This window comes from Bufo gargarizans, chromosome 10 (assembly GCF_014858855.1).
Source record: "Bufo gargarizans isolate SCDJY-AF-19 chromosome 10, ASM1485885v1, whole genome shotgun sequence".
Lineage (NCBI taxonomy): Eukaryota > Metazoa > Chordata > Amphibia > Anura > Bufonidae > Bufo > Bufo gargarizans.
This window is the reverse complement of record NC_058089.1, coordinates 38,899,693-38,920,276: the sequence shown is the minus strand read 5'-3', so window position 1 is coordinate 38,920,276 and position 20,584 is coordinate 38,899,693. Positions and strand designations below refer to the sequence as shown.

Below are 20,584 nucleotides of genomic sequence, written 5' to 3'. Positions count from 1 at the left end.
TTGGTACTATTGTAGGGTAGATATGATTTTTAATTGCTCTATATTACACTTTTTGTGAGGCAAGGTGACAAAATATAGCTGTTTTGGCACCATTTTTTTTTTTTGTTATTTACAATGTTCATCTTACAGGTTATATCATGTGATATTTTTATAGAGCAGGTTGTTACGGATGCGACAATACCAAATATGACTACTTTTTTTGTTTGTTTCAGTTTTACATAATAAAGCATTTTTGGGCGATTCTTATGTAGGGTCTCGGTTTTTTTTTCGGGATGAGCTGACTGTTTTATTGGTGCAATTTTGGAGTGTGTATGACCTTTTTGATCACTTGGTATTACACTTTTTGTGATGTACGGTGACAAAAAAAATTGCTTTTTTTTTTTTTTACAGTGTTCACCTGAGGGGTTAAGTCATGTGATATTTTTATAGAGCATGTCGTTACGGACGTGGCAATACCTAATATGTCTACTTTTTATTTATTTAGTAAAGTTTTTGGGAGATTGTCTTAGGTAGGGGCAAATTTTTAGCGGAATGAGGTGATGGTTAGATTTGTACTATTTTGGGGGGCATACGCCTTTTTGATCGCTTGGTGTTGCACTTTTAGTGATGTAAGATGACCGTTTTTATTTTACTTTTTTGACAGTGTTCACCTGAGGGGTTAGATCATGTGATATTTTTATAGAGCCGGTCTATACGGATGCAGCGATACGTAATATGTCTACTTTTTTTTCCCCCCTATTTAAAAAAATTATAATTTACTTTATTTTGGAAAAAGGACGCTTTCTGTTTTTTAACTTGAAATTAAATTATAATTTTTTTTCAGTATATTTTACTTTTTATATTTGTCCCACTGTGGGACTTCATCTTTTCAGGATTTGATCCCTGTTTCAATTCAGTACAATACATTCTGTCATGTACTGAATTGAACTGTCAGCGTCACACACAGTGAGACGCTGACAGTTGCCTAGGAGACCCAGCGCTCAGGCTGGATCTCCTGGGCTTCTGTAGGCTGGTAGCTCCGATGCCTGTGTAAGGCATCGGGGCTGCCATGGCAACAGTTGACCCCCTGCCAGCACATGGAGTCAGAGAGAACCCCCTCCCTCTGTATACCCCGCACGTGTCGTGGTCAGTGCTGACCGCCGCCTGTGAAAGAGTTAATACGCCGGCATCACCGCACACACTGATCCCGGCAGATGCAGCAGGGGCCCAGCTCCTGCACCCACCAGATCCCATCACATATATGCATGTGAGAATGTGGCAGAGCCACATTCGCTCACGTACATGTACGTGATAATGCGGGAAGGGGATAATGGCCATAGTAGAACATGCAACACTAATTTGTAAAAAAAAAAGTATTCTATACATGTTCCAAGAGTCTTTTATTTCGCATAATGCTCTCTCGCCAGAACTTACTTAATGATGATCTAACCTTAGGATGGGTCATCAATATCAAATAGGTGGGGGTCTGACTCCCGGCACTCCATTGATTAGCTGTTTTTCAAAAGCAACGGAGCTCCACAGTTCTGTGCTTTGCAGCAGCTGTGCCTAGGGGAGCAGTGTTAGAGTAACTAAATACTGTAGGTAGGCGTTTCCCTCTCATTCATTCCTATGTATAGGATTCCTTTAAAAAATGGAATCATGTGCAGGTCACCAATTGACCAATTAGATGAATTGGGATAATGAGGGTAAACCCAATGAATTTATGTTTTTCAGTGTAAATATACGTCTTTGTTTCCACTTGCAGTTTACTTAATGCCTACGATGAGCATCAAACACTACTGGAGCAGGAAGAGTTCAAGAGAAAAGCTGTTCATGACGAGTAAGAGTTTTATCATTTATCAAAGATTATCTCTGTTACTCTATTAGGGGACATCCTCTGCATCCAGAGGAAAGGAGGTTTGTACACAAACATAGAAGAGGATTCTTTACGGTAAGAGCAGTGAGACTATGGAACTCTCAGAGTTCAGGAGGGGCCTGGATGTATTTCTGGAGGTTAATAACATTACAGGTTATAGTTACTAGAGTTGGCTTCTACCAAGGCTTCTTTTTTGTCTTCCTCTGGATCAACTGCTGACCTGGATGGACAGATGTATTTTTTTTTTTTTCAGCCTTATAAACTTTGTTAATATGTTACTCTATAATGTTGCTCATTGCAGCTGAATCTCGGACTTCAAATAAATAAATAAATCAGGTGTTCATGCAACTCCGCACTGGTGGCAGATGTCGGAGGGGGAAAAAGTACTTGGCATGTTGGATTTTAGAATTCCCAGTCCTCCTACGGGAGATAAGCTGCAGCAAGAGGTGTATAGTAGCAGCATATTCCCCTCTGCTAATTGAAATAAACACGCACGCTTGGCTGAGCCAAACTTGCCGATTTATGGGGGAGTTGGGAGTAATAATTGTCGGACAAATAAATATTTGGTCGATGGTTATTGAGTGTGTATCATCTCAGTTACAGCAGTTTCTTGAAAAGGAAAACTAAAAAATGCCCATATACATAAGTATTCAGACTCTTTGCTTTGACCCTTGAAAGTTAGCTCTGGAGGCCTCTCAATTCTACTGAACATGTTTGAGAGGTTTCTACACTTTAATTGGAGTCCATCTGTGCTAAATTCATTTGATTGGGAAAATGTACCCCCTGTCTATATAAATTCTCACAGCTGACAATGCATATCAGAGCATAAAGCAAGCCATGAGGAGGAAACAACTGCCTGGAGAGATCAGAGACAGGATTGTGTGGAGGCACCTATCTGAAGAAAGGTATATAAAAAAAGAATTCTGCTGCACTGAAAGTTCCCACGAGCACTATGGCCTCCATAGTGCTCGTGGGAACTTTCAGTGCAGCAGAATTCTTTTTAGACAGGGGTACTTCTGAAAGGCTGTGTACACCTTTGGTGGCAATTTCTTTTTATTATTGCATTGAGATAAAAATCATTTTTTAAGTTGGTCTTTGAGTGTATCTAGTAGCTGGTTCAGAAATTTCTCTCTGGTCCATCAGGCAGGGAGCTGATGGCTCCTTATTTCTGACCTTATAAAGTCTCATTAACGGTCAATTCTTATCTTATTAATACGAATGTGGCTTAGGCTGAGTTCACACCAGCGTTCAGCCTTTCCGTTCTCCTGCTCCGTTATAGGAGCAGGAGAACTGAAAGGACGAATTGGGCACATAACTGAGGCGAGCGGAGCCTACAGACCCCATAGACTATGGGGTCCGTTAGGTTTACGCTCAGAACATGATTTTGTAGTGGAGACGAAAGTCCTACAAATACTATCCGTTTGCACACGGATTTCCGGATCCGGTAGGCAGTTCCGGCGACGGAACTGCCTGCCGGATCTTCACAACGCAAGTGTGAAAGTACCCTTAATGAAAACCTGATCCAGAGTGCTCTGGACTTCAGACTGGGCTAAAGGTTCACCTTCCAACAAGACAATGATCCTAAGCACACAGCCAAGACAAAACAGGAGTGGCTCAGGGACAACTCTGTGAATTGCTCAGCCAGAGCCCTGACTTGAAACCAATCGAACATCTCTGGAGAGACCTGAAAATGTCTGTCCACAGATTGTCCCCATCCAAAATGACAGGGCTTGAGAGGATCTGCAGAGATGAATGGCAGAAAGTCCCCAAATGCAGGTGTGCAAACCTTTTACCATCATACCCAAGAAGACTGGAGGCTGTAATTGCTGCCAATGGTGCTTCAACTAAGTCCTGAGTAAAGGGTCTGAATACTTATGTCAATTCAACAAAGCTGTATCATAACAAAATGTGAAAAAAGTGAACAGATCTGAAGAATTTCCAGAAGCACTGTATATAGAATGAATGCATCAGGTACAATTAATTGTACATGTACAAGTAGGGTCTCTACATATTATAGCATACTAGATACTTAGAGGGAAAATTAGCTGTCAGATTAAATGCAGAATGTAAAAGTAAATTCCCAATTAAAAGTGCCCTGTCTGACCCAGAAGTACAGTGGCGTCTTAAAAAGATTAAAATAGGCAAATCGCCAGGACCAGGTGGCATACACCCCCATATCCCAAGAGAATTAAGTAATGTCATACCCGGATCCTTATTTCTGATATTTAAGGACTCTGTACTGACAGGGAGTGTTCCACAGGATTGGTGCATAGCAAATGTGGTGCCAATATTTAAAAAGGGTCTAAAAACAGAGCCCGGAAACTATAGGCCGGTAAGTTTAACATCTGTTGTGGGTAAATTGTTTGAAGGTTTTCTAAGAGATGCTATCTTGGAGTACCTCAATGAAAATAAGCAAATAACGCCATATCAGCATGGCTTCATGGGGGATTGGTCATGCCAAACTAATTTAATCAGTTTCTATGAGGAGGTAAGTTCTAGACTTGACAGCGGCGAATCAATGGATGTCGGATATCTGGACTTCTCCAAAGCATTTGACACTGTACCACATAAAAGGTTAGTATATAAAATGAGAATGCTCGGACTGGGAGAAAACGTCTGTATGTGGGTAAGTAACTGGCTCAGTGATAGAAAACAGAGGGTGGTTATTAATGGTACACACTCAGATTGGGTCACTGTCACTAGCGGAGTACCACAAATGTAAGGTTATGCACATGGGAAGGAATAATGCAAGTCACCCGTACATACTAAATGGTAAAACACTGGGTGACACGGACATGGAAAAGGACCTAGGAATTTTAGTGAACAGCAATCACTAGTTAGACCACACATGGAGTACTGTGTACAGCTCTGGGCTCCTGTGAACAAGGCAGACATAGCAGAGCTGGAGAGGGTTCAGAGGAGGGCAACTAAAGTAATAATTGGCATGGGGGAATACAGTACCCTGAAAGATTATCAAAATTAGGGTTATTCACGTTAGAAAAAAAGAGGGGAGATCTAATAACTATGTATAAATATATCAGGGTCAGTACAGAGATCTCTCCCATCATCTATTTATCCTCAGGACAGTGACGAGGGGACATCCTCTGCGTCTGGAGGAAAGAAGGTTTGTACACAAACATAGAAGAGGATTCTTTCCAGTAAAAGCAGTGAGACTATGGAGCTCTCTGCCTGAGGAGGTGGTGATGGTGAGTACAATAAAAGAGTTCAGGAGGGGCCTGGATGTATTTCTGGAGCGTAATAATATTACAGGCTATAGCTACTAGAGAGGGGTCGCTGATCCAGGGAGTTAATCTGATTGCCTGATTGGAGTCGGGAAGGAATTTTTTTTCCCCTCAAGTGGGGAAAATTGGCTTCTACCTCGCAGTTTTTTTTTTTTTTGCCTTCCACTGGATCAACTTGCAGGATAACAGGCTGAACTGGATGGACAAATGTCTTTTTTTGGCCTTATAAACTATGTGGGAGTCCAACACCTGGTACCTGCACCAGTCAGCTGTGTTTAGCAGCTGCCCGTTCTCAGTAAGTCACGTTAGCCACTACACAGTGGAAGGCGCTTTCTTCTTCCAGCTCCGTCTACTATGTCGATGTCCACTAAATTGATCATTTAGATGGAGGATCGGTCATCAGTAGTCTAGAACCTGGGAAAACCTCCTACAAGATTAAAAAAAAAAAAAGTAGTAGTCAATTATGCATGTGTGGTCCCTTCTCTGTTGGGAATAATGAGTGGGCACCTCTATTCTCATCATTGGTGGTGGTCCTAGCAGTGAGAACTGCATGATTATAAATTATTGACCTGTTTAGTTACTATGCCATAAAAGTCTAGGATAATCAAATACATTTCTTCTTTATTTTAAAGGGTTAGTGCAGTTTAGTTGATTAGCCCTTTATATCTTTAGTGCAGTTTTAGTTGATTAGCTCTTTATATCTTAAAATTATTTGGCATTAGAATTTAAAAGGGTCTGACATTGATGTAATATCTGATTAGCGAGGGTCCGACGCACTGCTTCCCCGCCAATCAGCTTTTCCCTGCAGCCTCCAGTGCTGGAACTGAAACTTAGATCCGTTCAAAGTGTAGTGGCCATCCTGGGTTACTGTAGCTAGGCTCCCACTGAAATGATTTGGAGCCTAGTTGCATTAACCCAGGAACTGCAGTAATCTGACACGACCACTACACTTTGAATGGAGTTGTGCTTCCTGTTCCATTCACAGTGGTAATTCCAGCCCCAGAGGCTGCAGGGAGGAGCGGATCGGTGGGGGTGCCAGGTGTTCAACCCCATCGATTGAATATTAATAACCTATCCTGAGAATAGGTCATCAATGTCAGGAGCCTGCAAAACCGCTATAATTTCAACTGTATGCTGTATCTAAGGGAATATTGTGTACTCTCCTAATGACTTGCCAACACTGATTTCAATGCAGAAGACATTGATGCAAAACTTTTCAATGCACGGATATTTATATATCTTTTTCTACACAGGAACGAAGAAGAAAAGAAGAAAAAAGCTAAAACCCAGTCTGACAGCGCCTCAGTAGAGGACAATATTTCCACCTCAGGAATTATGCCGCATGCAGCCGCATCTGAAGCACCTTTATCATCAAATCAAAGCGTTTCTACAACTAATACAACAGAGTCATCTACACCTCAAACTATTGTAAACACCCCAAAATCCACTAACTATGTCCAGTATAAACCTACCCCTAGTCCAAGGGGTAAGGTTCCTGTACCAAGACCTACAGTACGACCATATATACCTCCTCACAGAGCACCAATCCCACCTTTGATGCCCTCGTTTTTTGGAGGTTCTGTTCCCCCACCAAGATTGTCTTTTCCACCACCTATACCTCCTGTTCCTCCCTACACTTATGGACCATGGATGCAGGTAAGGGAAAGGTGAAGTGCACAAAACGCAGTCCTATTTTGTATTCATGTTGTCCATGTTTCCAATACTAACTGACCCTTTTCTTTTCTTAGAACTATATGGGATACAGGAGCCCACAGCCTTGGAATTACAACAGATTTTACACACCCTTTTGATCTCACGTTTAATGGAATTTAGCAAATTGTTGCCAACTCTTAAAGCAGTTAAGGAGTATTTTTATGTCACCCTTGTTTTTGGAGACCTTCCCAAAAAGTTACTGTTTTATATTCAAATTTACAATGGAAAAGCAGTTGTTTCCCCCAGAAACATCCTCAAGTGTGGCATGTTGCCAGGTAAACAGGCATACAGATAATCAGCCTTTGTTAATGATGGTCATTGACATCCACCCAAGGCTTGTGTCGAGGCTGGGCTGAAGCAGCGTGGTTGCATCAGGCATTTCTCTTTCTTGGGAACAGCAGGAATGGATCCCAAAGAGACATGCAAACCAAGACAGCGTGTGAACCAGGCCTTACTTGGTGTATGATTGGTTTTCTTCAGAATTTAGTTTCACGTGTTCAATGGATTTGGAAGAGCCTACAAAATGTGATGCCATGTACAGTTCCATTTCTTTTTTCCTTTTTTATTTCTGTAAATAAAGTTAAAACCAGAAACTTGCAAAGTGTCTTTGGGCGTAAAACCAATTTAAGTTTTCCTACAAATAATATCTATGAACTATCCACAAGATTTACCATGAATTTCTGATTTGAATTTTCAAAGACAAACACATTCTTGGTTGAGCTAATTTAGTCAGATTAGAGTGAATTTATTACTATTAAAATATATAACGCGTTTCAGAATACATAAACACCCCTTTATAAAATAACAGTCGAAATGCGCATGTGTGGGCAGTCTACAGCTCAATGTAGACGCCTATCAGCGCATCATAGCTCCCGCACTGTTCATTCTAATTGATGCCTACATTAATGGCCTGGTGCACCACTGTTCCCATCTAACCCAAGCCTCCAAGAGCCGTGCGTGAACAGATCAGATTCATTTAGAGGCAGTGAGAGGTTTTAGATTATGCTGCACACACTGCATTGTAAAAAATAATCAATTTTAACAAAGAATATACGAGTGGTGTTCAAAGGAAGAAAAGAAGCCTAAAAAAATCCATGAAAGTCATGATGTGCCTTCCTACTACCAAGTAAAGTTTTGGGCCAAGCAGTTTAAATGGGGTAGGGAATCAATTGAAGATGACTCCTGTTCAGAGCAACCATTTTGTAAACTACGGGATAAGGTGGCAGTTTTGTTGGGACTATTTTTAAGGTACATATGAGTTTTGGTTGCTCTATATTACATTTTTGTGAAGCAAGGTTACCAAAAATTTAAATTCATATTTTTTTTTTTAAACTGATTTTACAAACTTTGTTAACCCTTTGGGCGTTCCACAAGAGTTATTGGCAAATGGAGATGAAATTTCATAATTTCAATTTTTTTGCAAATTTTCCATTTTAATCCATGTTTTACAGTAACAAGGCAAGGGTTAACAGACAAACAAAACTCAAGATTTATTGCCCTGATTCTGTTGTTTATGGAAACACCCCATATGTGGTCGTAAACTACTGTACGGGCACACGGCACCATGTCCCATTTGAAGCCCCCTGATGCACCCCTAGAGTTGAAACTCCAAAAAAGTGACCCCATTTTGTAAACTACGGGATAAGGTGGCAGTTTTGTTGGGACTATTTTTAAGGTACATATGATTTTTGGTTGCTCTATATTACATTTTTGTGAGGAAAGGTTACAAAAAAATAATATATATATATATATATATATATATATATATATATATATTATATTATTTTATTTTTTTTTTTTCCTTACTGTGTTCATATGAGGGGTTAGGTCATGTGGTATTTTTATAGTTCAGGTTCTTACAGACACGGCGGTACCTAATATGTATACTTTATGTGTACTTTATTTATTTTAGTTTTACTAAATATAAATATAAAATTAAAAAAAAATTGGGGATTTATTGTCTCCAAAGTCTGAGACCCATATTTTTATTTTTTTTTTTCTGGACGATTGTCTATGCCAAATAGAATTAAAATTGGGGAAGGGTATTATAAATTTAGTACTCCATTGAAGTGTGGTACTCCCTGAACCAACAGTCAATGCAGAGGCCAGGAGGATCGGGGCATGTGTCACAATGAGTGGTGGTGTCCTTCCGTATCTCCCTCCTGTGACACATTCTGCACTTTTTTTGGGACCGTCCCTTCTTTACAGTATGGGGGACCACACCTGGAAAGTGTTGGCCAGGGACCATCCGGGTGCCTACAGTTCCCGAGGTACTCTGGCCTGCTCTTTCCTGGTCATAAAAGATCAGGGCCTTGAGGACTGACTCATAGAACTGCATGAATTTCCCTGTGCTACCAGCGCTCCGGAACAGCACAAAAGAGTTGTACATGGCAACCTTTACCAAGTAGACCGCAACTTTTTTGTACTATGTCCGGGTTTTGCGCATGGTGTTATATGGCTTGAGGACTTGATCAGAGAGATCAACTCCTCCCATATACCGATTGTAGTCCACGATACAATCGGGCTTGGGGACCGTTGCCACGGTTCCTTGCAGAGGAACAGGGGTGATGCCGTTACCGTGAATTGTGTACAGTACAAGGACATCCCTCTTGTCCTTATATCTGACCAGCAACAGGTTTCCACTGGTAAGGGCACGGGTCTCACCCTTGGGGATAGATATCTGGAGGGGGTGGGTAGGGAGGCCGCGTTGATTTTTCCGCACGGTCCCACAAGCGGACGTGGATCTGGCGGCGAGGGACAGGAACAAGGGCATACTAGTATAAAAGTTATCCACGTACATGTGGTAACACTTATCTAGCAGTGGGTTCATAAGGTCCCACACGAGTTTCCCGCTAACACCCAGAGTGGGGGGACATTCTGGGGGAATCTCGCCCCTCGTACACACAAAACTTGTAAGAGTATCCTGAGGTACTCTCACAAAGTTTGTACAGCTTCACGCCATACCTTGTCCGCTTAGAGGGAACATACTGGCGGAAAAGGAGTCTCCCCTTGAAAGCAATGAGAGACTCATCAACAGCGACCTCCCTTCCAGGTACATAGGCCTCTGAAAATTTGGCCCTGATGTGACCGATGACCGGCCTGATTTTGTACAGACGGTCACAGGCAGGAACACCTCGGGGAGGACATGCTGGATTAGGGTAATTTTACACTAGCGTTTTTCTTTTCCGGCATAGAGTTCCGTTACAGGGGCTCTATACCGGAAAATAACTGATCAGGCATATTCCCATGCATTCTGAATGGAGAGTAATCCGTTCAGGATGTCTTCAGTTCAGTCGTTTTGACTGATCAGGCAAAAGATAAAACCGTAGTTTTATCTCCAGCCAACAAAAACTGAAGACATGCCGGATCCGGCATTTTTTCCCATAGGAATGCCAGATCCGTTCTTCTGGCCTGCACATGCGCAGACCGGTAAAAATGTGAATAAAGATACAAGATAGATCCGTCTGTCCGCATGACAAGCGGAGAGATGGATCCGTCCTTGCAATGCATTTGTGAGACGGATCCAGATCTGTCTCACAAATGCTTTCAGTCAGCGGCAGATCGACGGATCCGGCGGGCAGTTCCGACGACGAAACTGCCTGCCGGATCACACTGCTGCAAGTGTGAAAGTAGCCTTATCTGCATAATGCAGGCTTTTCCCGAATGGCCTCAAAACGGGAATGTGTCAGGGCCATACAGTAGAGTGGGGTCTGGTAGAGGACGTCCCCACTCCAGTACTGCCTGACACAGTTTTTTTTTTTTACTAGGCCCATGTGCAGCACGAGGCCCCAAAACGTCCTCATCTCGGCTGCACTGACCGGAGTCCAGCCACCGGACCTAGCCAAAAAGGAGCCCGGGTGTTGAGCAATGAACTGTTGGGCGAACAAGTTCGTTTGCTCCACCATTAGATTCACAAAGTGGTTACTGAAAAAAACTAAAAAAGTCATATTCAGTGAAGCCCACTGTGGGAATCTGGATTCCTGGTTGGCCAACAATTTAGAATCACGGGCTCAAAATTCTCGGGTACATCAGACATGTTCATCGGTAGAGGGCTGAGGTGGACTTATCTGGTGGGCCGGAAAACTAGTACGAGCCCTAGGTCTGCTCATACTAGTGTGGGCCACAGGGTCCCTGGCATGGGGGTCCCCTGGCTCTGCCGCCTTGGGGGCTTATCATCATCACTAGATGATGAGGAGGATGCGGATGACAAGAGGAAAGTAGGGGTGATCCTCATCCTCACTGGGGCTCTCGGAGTCGGAGACAAGCAGGGCGTATGCCTCCTCGGCCGAGAATGTCCGGCGAGCCATTAGGGGAGTGTGTGTGTAAAACTTTATTTAGTGTGTGTGGGGGGATGGGTGTTCACATTCACTTATACCCTACCCCAGTGGTGGGCAAACTTATTAGTAAAATGAGCCAAATATCGACAAAACAGCGATTTTATTTTTTTTGAGAGCCAAATTTTTTAAACTTCAAATATATAGGAAGGTACATTGTTATTTACTTCATAAGGGTATTCCTAACCATCTGAACATACCTTTCTCAATCCTCGACACTACATCTTCTTTCACTCCACAACGTTTCACCCTATAAGACGCAGGTAGGTTTTAGAGGAGGACAATATGGAAAAAAATATTTTTCATTACACCTCAGGTCAGACCACTAATCATAACCTCAATGTTAATAAGACCTCCCTGAGATCAGATGTCAGCTCAGACCCCAAAGTAAATGACCCCCTCAATCAGACCTCAGATAAGAGCCCCATGCCTCTCATCATCCCCATTATCAACCATGATGCCTCTCATCATCCCCATTATCATCCATAATGCCTCTCATATCCCCCATTATGATTCTCATCACCCCATTGCCTCAGATCAGCTCCAAGTTTCATAAAATAAAAAAGCACTTACCTTTCCGGCTCCTGGACGCCGCTGCTCCTCACCACCCGCGCTCTGTGTTCCTCCTGCTGTCGGCTGTACTGTGAACTGGCGTGCACAGCGTGACGTCACAGAGCGCCTCACACTGTGCGCAGCACTGCACAGCCTACAACCGAGGACCAGGAAGCGGTGAGTACAGAGCCTTCACCGCTTCCTGGTCTTCACCCTCCTACCTATTTTTGCTACGGGCAACGAAAATTCTATCGCACTGTACATGTGAGCCCGCACCTGGAAGAGCCAATATCAGGGGGCTAAAGAGCTGCATGTGGCTCTAGAGCTACAGTTTGCTGACCACTGCCCTACCCTAACCCACCCTAAACCTAACAGAAAAAATAAATAAAACTAAATTTAAAAAAATTAAAGCCCCCCCCCCAAAAATTAAAGATTCAAACTCTCTGATCAGCGGTGGGATGGGCGAGTGCTAACAGTGGCCGGATACTAAGAGTGCCGGCCACAGTCAGCACACACACACACACAAAAAAAGCCCTTGTGCCCCCAAAAATGTGGGGGGGGGGGGCATGGGGGCAAGCTGCAGCACCCCTGGGGAGGTCGAGGGTCTCAAATCTGAGTGGACCCCAGACACCCAATCAGGGTGAAGCACAAAACTATCTATCCTAAACTATCCCTCAGTCTCCCTGCCTAATCTAACCTTTCCCTAAACCTGTCTCTAATAACTTTTGAGTGCCAGATGGCACTATGGTGGCTCACGTGGGGGTGCTGGGCTTAGAGGTGGACGGACGGGCTCCTCTCTCCTGGCTCCACGGAAGCAGTGTGGAGGAGGAGAGCAGAGCAGGCAGAAGTTAACCCCCGCCCGTCCAGCCAATAGGATGAGATCCGGAGAGGTGATGTCACCGCCAACTCTCAGGATCTAAGGATGGTGATTGGTGGTGTATTATCACACCACCGATCACCATCCTATTCCAGGTTATCGGGTCACCGGAGACCCGAATGACCCAGAAACGTAGCAAATCGCAGGTCTGAATTGACCTACGGTTTGCTGCGATCGCCGATACGGGGGGGGTCACAGGACCCCCCTCGGCATTGTCACAGAGTGCCTGCTGAATTATTTCAGCAGGCACTCTGTTCCGATCACCGCCCGCCTCACGGCGGTGATCGGAAATACACAGGGCGTACCTGTACACCCTGTGTCCGTAAGAGATTAAACAGCAGGTCATTTTCTGATGACACATTCCCTTTATGCTTCAACAATGAAGGCATTACGTAAGTCAATCAAAGAGAAATGCTGTGGAAAGCTGTCGGCAAGTGTTTCTGCTTCACGACACTTCACCAGCTCACAAGTTGCTATCAGCGAATGCGGCATCATGGAGCTTAACCATCCACCCTACAGTCTAGACCTGAATCCCAGTGATTACGTTCTCTTTCAGAACCTGAAGAAATTTCTGCGAGGTAAACTATTTCCTGATGATAATGGAGTCAAAGACGCCGTCACGGGGTACTTACAGCAGCAAGAAGTCTTTTGTTTTCATATTCAGGTTGAAAACTTACTGAGCACCCCTCGTATATTAATAAAGTACATTACAGAGAATCTGCACTTCAATTTGATGTTTTATCATTTCTATGTTTATATATCCCGAAACGCGTTATATATAACAGCTGAAGTAGATTTTGGCTATTTAAATTAGTATACTGGCATCAATAATAGTGAATATACTGGGGCCCCTCTTCCACCACAGCTGTTTTTCAGAATGTGGCAAGGTGTAGTACTGTGGGGCTCAAAAAGTTGCATCTTGGTGTAAACAGCAGCAGGAGTATTGGACCAGCGCTGTAAAGAATGGTGCTGGAGAAATGGGTTAGTATATTGCATTTTTTAAGCATTTGTAGGCGTTATCTAAGGTTTTAAAGTGTAACTGCCATTTCACTACCGAAAATTAAATTCCTAACATATGTGATGCTGAAGGGTAAATATATTCATGGGGTTTTATTTTTCAGTTAATTTTACCTTTCTGATGTCTGTATTCAGCCCTTAGTAACTATTTCTCTGTGCCTTTATTTCAGCATCTTCCTAAGATGGCCTCTGCTGCACTTCCTGTGGTGATGTTTGCCATATCCTTGAGGCCATCCTGTATTTCCCCCACTTTCCATAACCCCTTGCTCTTCTTACATGAACAAGCAGGACCAATCAGAATGCAGATAACCTCCCCCAGAGCAGTGTGTATCCTCTCACATACGGCTAACCAGAGACAGACAAGACCAATCGGAATACAGATAACCTCCCCCAGAGCAGTGTGTATCCTCTCACATACAGCTAACCAGTGACAGACAAGACCAATCAGAATGCAGATAACTTCCCCCACTACCCCAGAGCAGTGTGTATCCTCTCGCATACAGCTAACCAGAGACAGACAAGACCAATCAGAATGCAGATAACTTCCCCCACTACCCCAGAGCAGTGTGTATCCTTTCACATACAGCTAACCAGAGACAGACAAGACCAATCAGAATGCAGATAACTTCCCCCACTACCCCAGAGCAGTGTGTATCCTTTCACATACAGCTAACCAGAGACAGACAAGACCAATCAGAATGCAGATAACCTCCGCCACTACCCCAGAGCAGTGTGTATCCTCTCACATACAGCTAATCAGAGACAAGCCCTGCGTTACATGAAATCAGTAAGCATTTGTTTTAGCCTCTTAGTCAGATCGCAGGTTTTTTTTTTAACCATTTTGGGGTATATATAGTGTATTAACTTTTATTTTATTTTTAGGGGGAAATAAAAACTGCAATTTCTACATTATTTTGTAGAATTGTTTTACTGTGTTCACTGTGTGGTAAAAATAACGTAATTTTACTACATGGGTCACTAAACTGATGATAATGTCACATTTCAATAATTTTTTTTTAACTATCTCTCCTCCGGTCAGCTCTTCAGCTGCTCCCTCATTCTCCTCCACACTGACAGGGAGGGGGGCGGCTTCTTTAGCTGCTCAAGCTTTCAGACAATACCAGAATGACAGCAATATGTTCAGTACAGGGGAAGATATCACTGATAGAAATCGGGATGCAGTGAATGCAGCGGAAAGTAAAAGTAAAAGCAGACTTTACTTGCGATTATTCCTGATTCGATTTCTAACAGTGATTTCTCCTCTGTTGCTTGGACTTCATTCTGGTCTTGTATGAAAGCCTGGAACGTCAGGTTAGAAACAAGACCAGTTGCATGTTTCTAGCTGCTACCATTGAGAAGATATCACCATCTAAAGCAGCCCTCCACTTTCTGCCAGAGCCCAGTGTTCCCAGTGCTTTCCCATCTCATGTTTATATCAGAGAGGAGACAGCTGCACATGGCAGCGCTGTGAGAAGAGGCTGCAGAATAGAAAAGTAGCACACATTTGTGGGAGTTATTATCAGGTAAAACCGAAAATGATCATTTTAAAGCACAAAAGCATTTATACAGCCGGGTGTACTATACCATTAGATTATAAAAAATGAAACAGCATTTACACTTTAAAGGGGTTATTCCATTTTAGACAATGGGGACATATCGCTAGGATATGCCCCCATTGTCTGATAGGTGCTGGTCCCACCTCTGGGACCCGCACCTACAAGGATAACAGAGCCGGGGAGAGTTGTGGCTGGAGGACCCAGGGTTTCCTGGGGTACGTCCACCACCAGGCGCAGCTCCCCCCCTCTCCCATTGAAGTGAATGGGAGCGCAGCGCGCATGTGCGGCCACCGCTCCCATTCATTTCTAAGGGGCTGACGGAAATAGCCAAGCCAGTGCTCAGCTATTTTCGGCGGCTCCATAGAAATTAATAGAGGGCGGCTGCGCATGCACAGTGCGCCCTCCTCCACTTACTCCGCGGGAGAGGAGGGACCCGCACCAATCAGACAATGGGTAGGATATGCCCCCATTGTCTAAGATGGGATAACCCCTTTAAGTTCTCAGACAACCCCTTTAGTATATGTAAATACATTAATGGTGAGAGGCAGAATAATTTATAATTATGTCCAGTGACTTACATCTGGCCAAGACCACCATGACGATTGATCCAGGCTATGCTTCACTGCTAAAAACAAAAACACAACCAAGGGTGTCAATAGCCTAGTACAGACTACCCAATATCCCAGAGTAACTGGACAAGCTTATACGTATAGGAAAAAAAAAAAACAGAGCACCTTCGTCAGGGGGTAACGCCATCACTGTGGGAATAGCTATTTAACAGCCCCTTGGCCAATTGTGTCCGCATGTTAATTCTAACCAGCTGAGCACACGCTGGCGCACAGTAACATAACTACAGGAACTCAAAAGAAAAACATAATAATAGCAATGCCCAATCAATATAATATCCCACATATAATAAAAGACATGATTAGAGAAATAAGGGAATAACATGATAATAAAATTGTCATGCACAAGTGGTGTCATGGAGGAAGAATACCATGACACTAATGAAAGAAAGATAGATTCCCTTACGTCCTACCAGCAGCACAGATGGGGTTAACTGCCCCTGTGGACTGGTAGGACCGGCGGAATTTTAATGAGCCCAAGAACCAATAAACGATCTTCAGCTCCCTGAAAGGGAGGAGATCACCCCCCAGCCCACCGTGTTTTTTTCTGTCCTTTGGACAGGTTGGACTGGCGTATCGCTCCTTTTTGGAGCTGAGAGTTAGGGGTTTCTTTTTTCTTTCTAATGTAAAGGATCGCCCCGTTTTTTTACATGGCTCTCTTTTTTGCCTTTATTTTCAGGCGGATCGCGGCGATTTTTCTATACCTGGGGACCGCGGGGAGCGGGGTGTCCCCCTCCCCTCTCCTTTTCAGTTTCTCCTGGTCTCCCGTTCCTCCATCGTCACACACGCGTGGCGCTATGGGCGCCGCCATCTTCCGGAAGTGACGCGCACTAGCTGCGCTACGTCACTTCCGGTTTTTTCGCAGCGCGGCTGAGGTCCTATCCTCACCCTCTTTATAAGAATTACTTTCCGATAGATATCCTGTGATCCAGGATGACCCGGGGCAGCTATCCAAAGCAGGCTGAGCTAGTTTGGTTAGCTCTCTTATATCTTAGGATACTTACGATTTGGGACCCGCCCAGGGGGCGGGGCTTCTTCCTTTTAAGCGCCCAGAGCCTGTTATTCAGTTCTCTGGTTGCATTGTTTTGACAAGCTAGCTCCAGAGTTCCCTGTGCCTTTGTGATATCCTTATATTACTAGCGTGGGTTTGTGTGTTCCTCTTCTGCAGCTCTATATATCTCTAGTGCTGGTGGGCCCCCTTAAGGTCTCGTTTCTCCACCTCCAATTTTTTTGTAGGTGTTATGACCTGTCTTTTTTGTTTCCAATTACAGACTATGGCTTCCCCCAAGGATCCGGATCAGCGAAAATCTGGGGCCAAGAGGAAGCATTTGGCGTGCTTTGATTGTAACACGCCCTTAGACGACGGCTGTCCCTACTCTAGGTGTGAGAGTTGTCGCACGGCGTCCACGGAACCCACGATGCAGGAGATGTTTCAGTGGACGAAAACATACGTGGATGATTCCATTAAGGGAGTGGTGCGCTTATTGAATGAGAGGTTACCAGGACCCTCTCAGACTCCCATGGATGTGGGCGCTCCAGTCGCACCACCCGAAAGACCCACCCCCTGTTCGGTGGGGTCTTCTTCTGAGGAAGAAGAGATCACTTCTTGCTTTTTCCCTCCAGAAAAGACGCAGAAGTTACTTAAGTCCATCAGGTCGGGGGACCATGATGTTGACATTGGGGAGTCCTCCGATCCCGCCGTACGGACACAGCGTGTCTTCAGAGCGGATGAGACCCTTCTTTCTGTGATGCGCACAGAATGGCGAAAGCCTGAGAAAGGCCCAGTTCTCACTAGAAAATTCAAACTTATGTACCCGATGGCTAGACCCTTGGTGGAATCGTGGGGTTCCATTCCCAAGGTGGACATGGCGATAGCCAAGTTGTCCCGGCGCACTCTAGTCCCTGCAGATGATGGGTCTAGTCTGCAGGACCCTCTAGATCGGAGGGCAGAGTGCACCCTCAGAAGGAGTTATGCGGCGGCCGCTGCCTCCGCATCAACTTCGATTGCGGCCACTGAAGTGGCCACCTATCTACGCTCTAGGCTCAATCAGATCCAGACAGATGTGGACCAGAGCGTATCCAGGGATGACATCTTAGCAGCTTTCAAGTCAGCCAACCTGGCGATGGATTTCTTAGTCGACTCCACCCAGATGCAGTTGAAGCTGGCCGCCAAAACCATGGCCTTAGTTTCGGCTGCCCGCAGACCACTCTGGCTGAAACCTTGGGTCGCGGACAACGCGTCCAAGTTTAATCTTTGTGGGCTCCCCTTCGAACCAGACAGGCTGTTTGGGTCCGAATTGGATAGAATAATGGAGGGGCTCTCCGACAAAAAGGGGAAGAGCCTCCCCCAGCAGCCCTTTCGGGGACGCCCCAGGCAGGGAAACAAGCGCGAAGGACGCCCGGGGCAGCAATCTAGGAGCAGAGATTGGGGGGGACCGTCTCGTAAGTATTCGAGGCGCTCCCGTAAACCCGCTAAGGAGGCAAAACCCTCCTGACTATGGGCCTCGTCGAGGCTCTTGGATAAGCCCTGCTGTCCCTGCAGTGTCTCCTCTAGACTTTCCCATACCACTTCCCCAAACGCCCGTGGGGGGCCGTCTCTCCCATTTCAAAGACTCTTGGAGTCAGTTGATCGCAGACCCTTGGGTTCTGAACTTAGTCTCCGTCGGGTACCGGGTAGACTTTCTCTCTCTCCCCCCCAGAGAGATTCGTCGCTACACGAAACTTCGGGCCGGCCAAACAAGTGGTCCTGGAATCTTACATCCAGGACTATATCTCCAAGGGAGCCCTAGAGGAGGTGCCGGCAGGGGAGAGAGGCCTAGGCATTTACTCACCAGTGTTCCTGGTTCCCAAAAAGATGGGAGACCTCCGGATTATCATCGATTTGAGATTTCTCAATCGATTTATAAGGAAAACAAGGTTTCGCATGGAAACCATAAGGTCAGTCACCCATATCCTCAACCTCGGGGATGTCATGGCTACTCTGGACCTCAAAGATGCTTATCTTCACATTCCGATCCATTCCGCCTTCCGGAAATTTCTCAGGATCGCGGTCCAGATTTCAGGGGTTCGCAGGCACTTTCAGTTCACCGCGCTCCCCTTCGGAATCTCTTCTGCCCCCCTTATCTTCACCAAGGTGGTGGTATCGGTGGTGGCAGCATTGAGACTTCAAGGGCTGACTATTATTCCTTATCTGGACGATTGGCTTTTCATAGCCTCTTCAGTTCCGATCCTTACCCACCATCTTCAGGTCACAATCTCCTTTCTTCTCCGCCTAGGCTGGATCATCAACTGGCAGAAGTCGAATGTGAGCCCATCATCTTCAATCCATTATTTAGGATTCGTGGTCGACTCTGTGGAGATGTCCCTCCGGTTGACTCAAGAAAGGAAAGCGCGGATTCAGGACCTGGCAAAGGTCCTTCATGTCCCTCGTCGAGTCTCTATTCGGACTCTCATGAAGATGGTGGGGCTCATGTCAGCGGCTGCGGACGCAGTCCCTTGGGCGCTATGGCACCTCCGTCCTCTTCAGTCGGAGGTCTTACACTTATGGAACGGCAGCCCTGCGGGGCTAGATTCCCTGTGCTCCCTGTCCGGTCAAACCCGGAATTCCCTCAGATGGTGGTTTCGACTGCCAGCAGGGAAGTCTATGACCCAACCAGTTTGGGTCATATTGACTACAGACGCGTCCCTTGTAGGCTGGGGCGCTCACCTGGACGGATCCCAAGTACAGGGATCTTGGTCCCCCCTGGAGCGGCATCTTTCCTCCAATCTTCGCGAGATGCGAGCTATCCGGCTAGCCCTCCTTCACTTCGCCCCTCAGATTCGGGGCAAAGCGGTGAAAGTCCAGTCAGACAATATGACTGCGGTTCTTTATATAAACAAGCAGGGAGGCACAAGGTCATTACCCCTTCTATCAGAGATCGGGGTGATTCTTCGGTGGGCAGAGCTGAACCTTTCCCATCTATCAGCCGTTCATATCCGAGGTTCCCTCAATATGATAGCAGACCGCTTAAGTCGAGGATTACCGACCATGGAGTGGTCTCTGCATCCGGAGGTCTTCAGGCAGCTAGTTCACAGTTGGGGTATGCCAGAGGTGGACCTCATGGCAACCAGGTTCAACGCCAAGGTGCTGAGGTTCTGTTCCCTGTACCGGGAAGACAACCCCCTGGCGATAGATGCTCTGTCGATACCGTGGAGGTTCAGGCTGGCTTACATCTTCCCTCCTTTTTCCATGATACCGAGGGTATTGATGAAAATCCGTCAGGATCAGGCCTCGGTAATAGCCATCATACCGTTTTGGCCCAAAAGATCCTGGTTTACCCAGCTCATTCAGATGAGTCGGGGACAATACTGGAGACTCCCCCCGGAGCAGACCCTGGTGTCGTGGGACACTCACCTCTGCCCAGATCTGCACAGGTTCAACCTGACAGCCTGGAGATTGATCAGCCCCTTCCCAACATAGAAGGGCTTTCCGAGTCGGTCCTGAGAACTTTGTCGCATTCCCGAGCAGAGTCTACAAACAAGGCCTACTCCAGGATCATGAGAATCTTCGTGGCATGGTGTGATTCCAAACAGGTGGCGTCTGCAGATCCGCCCCTTCCTGCGATACTACATTTCCTTCAGGACGGATTAGATAGAGGCCTATCTCCAGCTACCTTGAAGGTACAAATTTGTGCCATCTCGGCCTGTCTCAACAGGCCATACTCTCGGGACCCACTCATCAAACGCTTCTTGAAGGGAGCGGAAAGACTAAAGCCTACTATACTGAAACCCATTCCCCAGTGGGATCTTTCAGTAGTGCTCAGGGGTCTAGCA

The 20,584-nt window shown here is 45.4% G+C and overlaps 1 protein-coding gene across 2 annotated transcripts in view; it reads left to right on the top strand.

Moving 5' to 3' along the window:
- LOC122920188 (pre-mRNA-processing factor 39-like) overlaps positions 1–7,537 on the top strand; it is an 84,530-nt gene extending 76,993 nt beyond the window's left edge. Inside the window, exons 12-14 of one of the 2 annotated variants that reach the window (XM_044269461.1) lie at positions 1,745–1,819; positions 6,351–6,753; positions 6,846–7,537. In XM_044269461.1, coding sequence (XP_044125396.1) covers positions 1,745–1,819; positions 6,351–6,753; positions 6,846–6,908 — 541 coding nt within the window. In that variant the 3' untranslated portion in view covers positions 6,909–7,537. The remainder of the gene's footprint in view (positions 1–1,744; positions 1,820–6,350; positions 6,754–6,845) is intronic. The other variant, XM_044269462.1, reaches the window with a different exon arrangement.
- Positions 7,538–20,584: the final 13,047 nt, after the last annotated feature.